The sequence below is a fragment of the Phalacrocorax carbo genome, chromosome 2 (assembly GCF_963921805.1).
Source record: "Phalacrocorax carbo chromosome 2, bPhaCar2.1, whole genome shotgun sequence".
NCBI lineage: Eukaryota > Metazoa > Chordata > Aves > Suliformes > Phalacrocoracidae > Phalacrocorax > Phalacrocorax carbo.
In genome coordinates this window covers 132,201,756-132,213,024 of record NC_087514.1, presented here as the reverse complement: position 1 = coordinate 132,213,024, position 11,269 = coordinate 132,201,756, and the positions used below count along the sequence as shown (strand labels likewise).

The window sequence follows — 11,269 nt, the reverse complement described above, 5'->3', positions numbered from 1 at the left end:
TTAGATAATGTTGAGGTTCTGGTTTTGGAGGGATGAAGATGATTTCTGGCTTTGCTCTTGCAAACTGAGTATTGTTTATCAGAATCTGCTGGATTCTTATTAAGCCAATAACTGCATATGATAATAACTAGAGAAATTAGTAACTATATTTACAGTAGTATATAGTATATGTATATAGTAGTACGCTATATTTTAGAATATGTCTTAAAACTTTCTGTCAGTATGTCTAAAGTTCTTACTTGGATGATTGTTATTTTACCTTCAAATTAAAGTAAAAATAAGATACGATCAGAGTCATTATTTGTCATTCCAATGGGAATTACTCATTGGTTATCAAGATGCTAACCAAATTACCCGTTTCTAAAGAATTAACTTAATTTTACTAGTATGTATGAATAGTTTCCAACTCTACCAAACTCTTCAACAAATTCTGAAACTTTGTTTGGGTTGGATTCATCTTACCCAACTTCAGGCACTTTGGTAGTCAGGTGTCTAGTCTAGCCCAGCCGCTTGGGCTGCTGTTATAGTCAGCAGAGAAGGGAATTTTGCCAGAAGATGGCAACTCTGCTTGTCTCAGACCTCTGTTGTAAGAGGGATCAGATTGCTGCTGCAGTGATCTCTCATCTCAGCCCATCTCCCCCCACTGACTCTAGGCCTGGACAAGTTTAGGGAAACACATGAGTCTGGCACCTTGGCCGGATCAGTCCCTGTAGTGCCTTGTTGCTGGGAGAAGTTGCCACGTCCCAGGTTCAGTAGTGGTTCCCCTGGGTCAGGACAGCTACTGGAAAGGCTGTTGGGGTCCCATGGCATTGCTGAGCTGTTTTCTGTGGCATTGTGGCTCAGGCAGAGAAATAAAAGAGAATAAAGTCACTTCAGAAAAGCCACTCAGAAGGTAGCCCTGGGCAGGGGTGTGAAGGGTCTCCCTGGCAGAGTGGGCATGGAGGGAGGTACAACTTCGTCGCTGCAGCTCTGCTGCCAGTGCCCTGGGGAGTTAAACCTCCTGCTAAGGAGCTCAGGCGTGGGGCCCCTCCGATGCCATGGGAGCGGGGTAAACCCCACGCTCCGATCCCCACGCTCGCTGCCCTTCCCGCGCCGGCTGCGGAGTGACAGGCACCCGGCATCCCTCGGCCGGACACGGGACACGCGGGGCCGAGGGCAGAGCCCGGCTGCAGCCCGCGGGTGGGATTCGCCGGGGCGGCGGGGGCGGTGCGGGGGGGCGGCGGCGCCCGGCCCCTCGGTCCCGCCCGGCCCCGCCCGGCCGCCAGCGCGGTGCCCCTCCCGGGGCAGGGGCAGGGGCAGGCGGCGCGGGGCGAGGGGGGAGGGGGGAACCGGAGCAGGCGAGGCGTGATCGCCCGAGGCCCCTCCTGCCTGCCGGGGAAGCCTTAAAACAGCCCGGCGAGGCGCGGAGCCCCGCACTCGGGAGCCCCGACCCACGGGCGGAAGCGTCTCGCTGAGGGGAGAGCCGCGCCGCTGCAGCCGCCGCCGTGAGTGCCGCGACGGGGCGGGCGCGGGCTTGGTTTAGGCTTGGTTTAGGCTTCGGCTTGGGCTTGGCTTGGGCTTGGGCTTGGGGACGACACGGACACGGACACGGACACGGACACGGGGGGCGCGGGGCGGCCCGGGCCGGGGCGCGCTGGGGCGGCCGCGCTGCTCCCGCCGTCGGGGCAGGTGCTGACGGCGGCTCTCCCACCCTCCCCATCCCACCCCACCGTGCAGATGCAGGGCACCGTGAGGCTGTGGGTGTCGGTGCTGACTTTCGCCCTGTCGCTGCTGGTCTGCCTGGGGACGCTGGCAGAGGCGTACCCCTCCAAACCGGACAGCCCCGGCGAGGACGCCCCCGCAGAGGACATGGCCAGATACTACTCGGCGCTGAGGCACTACATCAACCTCATCACCAGGCAGAGGTAGGCAGAGCAGCCCGGCCAGCATCCCCCTTTCCCACTCCCTGGGCTGCCTTTTTCCTTGGCGAGGCTTAGGGGACACAAGTGGGGTGCACCGTCGCACCTGGGTGTCTTGCCCTGCTTACCGCACCGACGCGGAGAAAGGCGCAGTGCACAGACTCCCCTTAGAGAGCCGTGCTGAGTTGCCTCTGGGTCCGGAGCTGAGTTTCCACCATCCAAGTTGGCAGAAGGGGCAGGGGTGCCGATGCTGCCTCTGCTCTCAGCCCTTTCTAGCCCTGGCACCGACAGGCTGGCAGGCAGAGGTGTGAACCGCAGGCAGCATGCACAGGGAGGCCCCCCCCCCCCCCCCCCCCCCCCAAAAGGGAGAGAAAGCATAACTAAACTGGGAACTAGAGAGAGTTTGACAGGGCGGTGGGAGCAGTTGACCACTTCCATTGCTGCTGCCAACTCCGGTGAAGACTTTGATGACAAAAAGTGCCCCTCTAGCCTTGCTGAGGAGTTGTAGTAGTCCAGATGCTTTGTGGTTTGCCAGCTACTTCACACAGCTGTGAGTGCCAAAAAACCCACTAGTTGTAACAAAAGCTCTCTCAAGACCACAAGCAAGAACCCAAGGCCAGACTAAAAGAGAAAAGAGTGTGGCCCGAGCTTTCTTGGCTCTAAACTGGCTTTCTGGGGGTGCCTGTGCTTGTTAAAGAAGGGATAAGGGCTTGGTCTGAAAAAAGTGCAAAATACTATAAAAAATAATTTTCTTTGTGACCATCTGTCCATTTTAGACTGTGTGATTAATAGAAGTTTCCCCTGAGGTCCCTGATCAGTGTGTGACCCAGAAGAGCTTTGACATATTTATTTGTTTAATATCAAAACCAGATGAGAGGTCTAAAATTAGGCTTTCATTTGTCCCTCTAGAAGTCTGAAGAATTAAATTAGAAGGGAGGCTATCGTGTAACTGAGAGCTTTCCCAGCAAACCCATAACATTATCTGCCAGTGCACTAATAGCATAACACAGATGAAGAGGCTGATAGAGATACAGTTCTTCAGTCCTGAACTTTTAAAGCAATATTCACAACTCCTTCACGTATATGGCATGCTTCTGTGTGACAGACTGATCCCAGCCTGTGCTGGGATAACTGCTAAAATAATCTGATCCTCGAGTTCTGCCTCTGCTGCCCTTCTCCTTTGCATGTGATGGGATCTCCAGGCTGGTCTCTCATCTCTCCTTTTCTTTCTTTCATCTCTGATTTCAAAGGTGGTTCCTGTCCAAAACCAGGTCATATTTAAAAAGAAACAAACACCCAAACCCAACAAACATACCCTCCTTTCTATATTCAACCTCCACTTCTGGTGTGCCCTGTGTGCTTGCTTTGATGTTGACTGTGTAGCTTTTTTTCCCCTAATTTCCCTGATATTTTTTTTTTTCCCTAACTTCTGGGGTGCAAGTACAAAACCCAGAGACTGAGACTGCTTTAATTCTTTGGTGCGGATTTGAGTTCTGAAATGAACCGAAATAGTTATTGTTGCTGATGGATAAAACAATGCAGAATTTAAATTCTGTTCTTCAGATTTTACCTAGATTTCCCACCCACCCTCTCAAATTTAAAGGGAGCAGAATTGACCTGGAAGTACAAGAAAGCTGGCAGAAAAAAAAAACATCACAATGATAACTTCACGACACACATTTTAAAGTTGACTTCATAGGTTAACTAAAACAAAACAAAACAAAAAGAAGCTGTGCTGTTTCCACTGTGTGGTGAATTAACAGTGCAGAAATAAAGTAATTGCCACCCCGTTTGGAAAGCTTAACTGAGCTCCTTGAGGTTCCCTGTTTCGGCAGTGACACAGTCACTTGCAAAATGAATCAACAACTTTTGAAGCATTTTGGACTCATCTAAGGATGGTCATTTGTTCTGTTTCAGCAAATGTGCTCAAAGCTTTCTCTCTTCTTACAGCTTTTTACCTCTGCCTTTTGTCCACGGTGCTGCTTGGGAGACCTGTAATGGGGGAGACGAGGGGTCCAGGGGCTTGCCCTGCTCCTCCTGAGGGTGTGTGAGCAAGCTGTGCTTGGCCTCTCACCAGACCTGGTGCCTGGAGCCTGGTCACTGTGCAACTGGTGACATGGAGCAGTAAGAGCACATTGGGAAAGGATGAAGAGATCAATGCTTTTTTCTCTTCAGGTTCATCTGTCTTTGTTTGAAGTTTTTGTGATTATGATTGTCTGGGTCATCCTCCTGGTTTCTCCTTCTGGCCTAACCCAAGCACTCAAGTGTCATTCTCCTCTGAGCTACTGTGACCCACAGGGTCTTCACCCCAGTCCCCATGAAGCTTCTTCCTTCCAGACCATCTTTCTCTTCTTGTCCTTGTCTGGTCGGCTATTTTGCTCCCTCTCTCCTTTAAGATCCTTCTCCTTCAGACCCAGCTCACTTGGCTTTAGACATCTGTGCCTGTCAGCTTTGTACCCCTTTGAGGTTAGCTGAGGGAAACAGGTACTTGTAGGATGCAGGTCACCAGGCCGGTTTCAGACTTCTCGTTTTTTATTGCTTCCCTTGTTCCTTATGTGCCAGGTCTTTATGACTTAAAAGAGATTTTATGGTAACCAGCACAGATGCAGACTCCTATCTTGCAGATGTCTGTATCTGCATCTGCAGATGCAGAGCCCATCTTTACTTGAATCACTCATGCTTCCACTACTTGGTACTAGCTGTATGCCCTCTTGCTGGCAGGCCCTCTTCTTTTCTTGTCTCATGTAGCTTGTTCATGAATCTGTGGCTCTTCTGTGCTGTAGCAAAACGGTAAGGCCACTTCTGACAGAAACGGCTTGAACTGTAGGCAGGGCAGAGAATATCTGAAAGTGTGTCTGACTTAGGCAGTACTGATCCTCCCGCTTCCTGTCAACACCCTTTAATGGGGAAGGGAATGGATCTTGACAGCTTGGGTTATTTTTTGTGCTTTTCTGAATCAGACCCACATGATGCTTGTGAGATCCATCAGCTCCTGCTGCCAGCTTTGGACATCGATGGGATTTGACTCCCAAGACCCAAGTTTTCATAGGAAGCTTTCAGATTTTACTAAGTCTGAGATAGTGTGTCCTTAATCAGAATGTTTATTCTTCAGTCCCTTTGACCTTAGCTGGAGTTGTGGGTCATCAGCATGCCCGGAAAAAAAGGCCTTGGTGTCTCAAGCTGAGCATAAAACCTGACCAGCTATTTTCACAAAGCCCGTAGCCTTATTCTTTTAAAACAGTGATGATATTTGGCAAGAGTATTTCCCAAACAGCAAATAAGGGCTTGGCTTTCTGTGTTCACATTGTCTCAGAGCTGGGCAGGGTAGACAAGGAGCAAAGCATGAAGCAGCTGGAGCAAAGATCTCCCAAGGCATTTGCTTCATTAAGAGGAGATGGACTTTGTCCATGGCCTCTTTTTATTACAGCTGTAGCATGGTTGTTTCCCAGTGGAAAAATTATGGGGCAGACAGGAGGTTCAGGCATCTGACATAGGAAGAGCAGCTGCTCCTTGGCCAGCCCGGTGCATTGCAGTTGGCAATCACCTTGTGTGCAGCTTGGCTATGTGAGTACATGATGGGTCCATCCAGCACAAGTAGCAGTGCTGAAGGGACTTATATAAAAGGTATCTCCCCAACGCAGTCGTCTTCATGATTTGTCCGAATCTTTGCACTCTGGAGGGTTGCTCCCCACAGAGCTTTCTGAGACATTAGTGGGAGTTTTGGCCAAGTGTAAGCTGTTGGAACAAGTTGCTGATTTGTTAAATTGATTTCTTTAAAACAACGGCAAATTAGATTCCCCCTCAGCTGAAGTCCAGATCGCATACATGTTAATTGAAATAGGGAAATGGAAAGAAAGAAATCCCTTTGTGGTGATGGAGTGCAAGGTATTCGATTCAGCATGACGCTTGATTGTGTTACTGTAATAGCATTTTACTATGTCTGGCTGGTTCTTTTCAGTTACCTGTTTTCAGTCAGTTTAGATTAAGAAATTTACTTTAAAATTCTGAAACAGATGCTTCGTCTTTCTGCAGCACAGGTGATGTAATAAAATTATTAAGGCAATGTAAAATACGCAAAAAGTTGAATAAAATGATTGTAAAGTGAGATAGATATGTTTCCACATTTCATTAAGTCATGCCATCAACAGGTAAAACTGCTAGCTTTTGAAATATAGTTTGGGAAGGGTTTTTTTTGTTTTTTTTTTTTTTTCTCCCAAAATTTAGATAAAGTCACTGGAGAAACATCTTGCTAGCAATGGATAAAACCTAAGTCTTTAATTACACCTTTGATTTCTCTGGAATCAGAATTTCACTCAAGCGGCATTCACAAAGCTGTTATCTGTTGATATACTTTGTGATTCAGACTAATTACACATACAAGTTACAAACCGTGATCTTAATTCTTTCCAACTAAGGGAGCATTTTCTTATAGTTATCACTCTTAGGCTAATGAATCCTTATAGCGAAGAAGTGCCTGTCAAGCTGGCTGCTCATTGCCATTTCTGCTTTCTCAGGAAAAGAGAAAAAATTCCTTTGCAAGAGTCAAGAGTTGTAGTACTTTTAACTGTGGAGCAGTGTATAGTATCCAGGATTTAGGGGGGAAAAAAACAACAAAAAATCAATGGAAAGACAGCTGCTGTGTAAGTACAGGACAAAGGTAGCCAGTGATATTCCATTTAACTGAAGAAAACTCTGATTCAGAAAGCTTTGCTCCCATGGCCATGTAGTTCAAAAGTGATGATTACTTTGGGGTAGCTCAGTTTTTACAACATAATGTGCTATGTGTTGGGCAGCCCCGAATGTACTAGCTAGCTTAAAAAATCTTGGCTACTTCCTTGGACAACATGGCATATCCAAGTTTGTTTTCTATTCACTTGATAGATAAAATTGACTCCTCGTTTACAATACGGTAGCATCTAAAACAATGCAAAGGTTAATGGGATGATGGAACTGGGTTTGTAGCCAGGAGTGACGTGCTTGGAGGTCATGTCATGCGCAGCTTCCTCCCTCTTCCTCCATGCTCACATCAGTAAGGTACAAGGCCTTAGAGTATCCAGGAAGAGTCATTGAGCTGAGAAATATTTGGAGTTCCTGAATACTATCATGTAACATGATTATGGAGAAAGTATGTCCAAAGAAATACTGAAGAATGAACATTTTCTCACATGGCTAAGTCAAGTTAAGTTAAAATACATGCTGGAAAGTTGTTGTTATGTCTGCTCTATTTGTTTTTTCTGAAAAGATTTGTTTAATGGTTCCATGCTTAGTCTTCCTTTTCTAAAAACTGACATATACAAAAATATACTTTTTTCCTCTTTCCTTAGATATGGGAAGAGATCAAGCCCAGAGACACTGATCTCAGACCTCTTGTTGAGGGAAAGCACAGAAAATATTCCTAGATCCAGGTACGTATGAAGTAGTTTTGTTGTGGTTTTCCCTTTTCATTTAGATTTAACGGTTTAATTTATTATCAATAAGTATGTTTCACAGGGAGAAAACATATGCCACCAACAGCTGGGTAAACACGTGCTGAAAAAAACATTTTAAATTCCTTTTTTGTAAGAGCTAGGACCATCTAGGAATGCAAGAAGTGCCTTACCAGGTATAAAGTAGTAAAAACTCCTCATTTCCTGATTGTGGGAGCAGGCCATACCTGCTGCCTGGAGGAAGGGAAGCGTTCCCACAGGGCTTGCCCTTTACTGGGCTTTATTAGACAGGATTGGACGCTGATGCCTGATGACAGATTACAGCCCCCAAAATGGCATATTTCTACTCATTTGCTACAGGTTTAAATTTTTCCTGTAAAGATGTATGAGTGGTAAATATGCACTTATGTTAACTTATCACAAATACACAGCAATGACCGGTCTTTAAAATACAGTATTTCACGTTGTTTTTTTACCTGATATTTTACAAAGGGAAAAAAAGGCCTTTATATTTCCATTTGCACTAGGTTTAAAACAACAGTGGCATTTCAAGCAATAATGGGGTTTCAAATGTACATACCGTATTTATCTAGTTAGGTAATGACACTTTAGCTATAATGTAAGATACTGTAGTAGTGACCACAATTTACACAGCTAAAAGTAAGTATGTTGAAAAAGTAAGATACGGTGGGGTTTTGTCTCATGAACGAAAATATTGGGTTTAGTTTTGCTTACAGTCAAGCATGAGTGAGGTCAGTTTACGCCTTTACTGATAGCCTGAAGTTTGCTGATAATACTTCTGCTGCAAAAATATATGTTTTAATGTTTTATGCAGTAGTCATCTCGGGTGACTACAAGCAAATGCTCCGCATTTTCATCAGCTGTGCAAAGGCTCAATTAGACTAGTTAAGTACTTAAGCATAATAGTGTGTAGCACTGAACTTAGGGCATGATCTTGTCACTGAAAGGTGACCAAAATTTCTGCTACCATCAAAGGAGGTTGTCCATGTGACTTGTGGTTCTGCGCATGGGGAGACCATTGATTTATGGTTTGATGACTAACCACAGCTGTGGGGATGCAGTTTTCTCTGCAGACACTTATGTAAAAAACTTCATGGAGTGCAGAGAAATGTATTAGACCATCTTGTGTTTTGTAATGACAAGGCAGAGCCCTCACATAATGGGAAATTTCCGCTGCCGTGAATTTGAGGCAACACACAGGGTAGTACAACGTCTAATACTCTCTGTAATTTTCACCCCTTCATGAAAAAAACTTTATGGTTGTTATTATTATTGTTTCAGTAATGCTATTTATAACACACCAGGGAGCAAAAACTCATGAGCAAAATAACAAACTAGTCTGCATTTAAGATCAAGAATTGATGAGAAACAGATTTTTATTTCATACCCCCTGTAACAGCACTTTAAAATGAGTATGGTGTTTGTCATTCATTGATGACAGTTATGGGAGTACTGGGAACAATGATGTCTAGTTTGCTATGAATATGTTTTCTAGGATAAAACCCTGTATTGATTCTGAACCCTGCTCCAGCTTTTCCTCCATGTGAGGTCATAATTAAATCTTCTTTCTACCCAGTCCTGTGTTTCGTGGCACATCAGGAACTTAGTATCTCTGAGATATCTGTATCTCTCTCTGACTTGGTTAAAATTGTCCAGAGGGTTTGCAAGCTGGTGGGGAAGTTAAGGGAGCCACGCAAGGTTGGACAGCTGGACACACAGCAAATATGCCCAGGTATAACATGGCTGCCTAAGCCCTCCCTTCTGGAGGAAGCGATGCTGAATGAATGAAAGGCTGGTATTATTCTGAACTTAAATTAATGAAGTATATGATTTAGAAATAGTTGTATGCACAGCCAGTTATGGAGCAGATGTACTTTGCACTCAGTGAATCAGTGAGAGAGATCTACTTCGTGAGTTTGCAGGAACAAACTTTGCAACTAAACACTGAGGTGTTAATATACAACTTAACTGTATTCAGCTGGGCTGGCCTGGTTTGACATTTCACTTTTGCTGGCTAATATATGCCCCAAAGTATTTTGCAGTCTAGGTGTACATCTGATGATATAAAGAAAGTTTAGAGAGATTCTTATAGAAACCAGTTAAAATATATGAAGTAAAGGAGTAAAAAAGGAGGCACCTTGACCTGAGTACAAGTAAGTTCTTATTACAAAAACATGTGATGTGGCACATTTCTGATCTTGTCAAGCCTGTGGAGTCATGAGAAAACCTTTAAAACTCAACAGGATTTGTCTCCCCTACTGCTGCCTCTTTAAATGTTAGGTAGGTAGCGTGACGTAGTTATCTATGGGCTGCCTTTGCAGTCAGAGGGATGGGTATCTCCAAAATGAGCCTTCCATCTGAAAACGGGCAGGATCAATTGCCTTCTCAAGGTGTCAGTGTCTCCCCAGTGACTCTGAAGGAAGACTAGATGCCCAATTTTTAGATGGGAAAAACGATGGCAAATGCATTTCCTCTGGTCTCGCTCCATGTTCTCCACTTGTTGACTGACGTGCTGTGTAGACAGAACAGCTATTTGCAAGCAGAGGATGTCTAGATCAAATCCTGCCCTCAGCACCCCTTTCAACACATATTTCAAATGTTTAATATTGAGCAGTGGAATACCACAGTAATATTTTATGATGGTGGCTGTGGACTTCAGTTTTGTTTGAAGGTGCTAACAGCAAGAGATGTGGCTTTTTTGGGATTGGTTTTTTTTTTGGCTCAGTGAATTCACTTTGGAAACTGCTTATTCCTGAGTAAGAGCAAAGTATATTTGTAGTTGTATTTCAACATAATCTTAATTTTCTAGCTGAATTTCATTAAGTGCTTCTTAATGGCATAAGGCAGCTTTGCAGTGGGTTTCAGTGGTGTGAAAACACGCCACCTGGGCAGCAGTACGGAGGGGCAGGTTCTGGTACCAGAGTATAGACATTTGGTCAGCCAGGATGCCTCTGCTTTGATGGGATTTGCATATACAGTCTTCAACTGCAAATACACATATGTATTCCTTATTGCTGCTATTACGAAAATGAACATTTTTGGTAGTTCTAACTTTGGATTTTTCAGAAGGGGCTTTAAAATGTGTTTAACGGGTTTTTCATTCATAATATGTATTGCAGGTTTGAAGACCCTTCGATGTGGTGATGGGATTTTCAGCACACCATCAAAACTTTTCCTAGTTTTCAGTTCATACTCCACGCCTCTGAAGCAAATCATAGCGTCACTCCCAGTGCATGCAGCCATTGTACTGAATTCTGTAGAGTTTTTCCTTCATCATATTTGTATATACCTTTATTTAAATAAATTATTTGTGCATTCCAAAATGTAACATACTAAATGAAAACAAGCAACCCTGTCATTGGTATAGCAAAGAGTTGTTTTAAATTATTAAAACTGAATTATAACCTCCCTACTGTCTAAAGTAGTATGGACAACAATAGTGTCACAGTCATTACAGTAATTAGTGTGCAATGTAAGATAAAGACATCTTTTATCGTAGCCTCAAACTCAGCTCAGCTGCTTGATTTATACAAAACTGTTTAAAATCATTTATTGCAGACTACATAATTTAGGAAAATAGTGTTCTGGGAGGCAATTTTTCAGAATTGCCATACTAAAAACTTACTTAGTACTTACATTGACAAATGTATTAAAATGAATAGCATTTTCAAAATACAAAGGAGTAAGTCACTGCTTAATTCTGCTAACTCCTTAAAACTGGTTTGAAGCTTGGCTGTAAGCCTGAATTAGGAATTTTAAATGAAACAGATGCAAGATCTTTGTTTTGGCAATATGCAAAGCAGAGGAAAATAATATCTAAAGTAACTCATAAACCAGGAAATATCTACAGCAATTTGTGCCAGAAAAGAGATGTTTAACATTGCCTAAGGGCTTGTAAAGGAGTACACTGATTAAATCACAACA

The 11,269-nt window shown here is 44.1% G+C and overlaps 1 protein-coding gene across 1 annotated transcript; it reads left to right on the top strand.

The window, feature by feature from the left end:
• The first annotated feature begins 1,383 nt into the window (after positions 1-1,383).
• NPY (neuropeptide Y) lies at positions 1,384-10,951 on the top strand. Its single transcript, XM_064444423.1, has 4 exons — positions 1,384-1,484; positions 1,717-1,904; positions 7,223-7,303; positions 10,465-10,951. Exons 2-4 carry the CDS (start codon positions 1,717-1,719, stop codon positions 10,487-10,489), a joined length of 294 nt encoding a protein of 97 aa, XP_064300493.1. The 5' UTR covers positions 1,384-1,484; the 3' UTR covers positions 10,490-10,951.
• The last annotated feature ends 318 nt before the right edge of the window (positions 10,952-11,269 follow it).

What these genes read in the sequence shown, in the direction of transcription:
- NPY (XM_064444423.1), top strand. Translation starts at nt 1,717, where the DNA reads ATGCAGGGCACCGTGAGGCTGTGGGTGTCGGTGCTGACTTTCGCCCTG. An exon ending in AACCTCATCACCAGGCAGAG is followed by an intron (nt 1,905 to 7,222) that starts GTAGGCAGAGCA and finishes CTCTTTCCTTAG; the next exon opens with ATATGGGAAGAGATCAAGCC. An exon ending in GAAAATATTCCTAGATCCAG is followed by an intron (nt 7,304 to 10,464) that starts GTACGTATGAAG and finishes TATGTATTGCAG; the next exon opens with GTTTGAAGACCCTTCGATGT.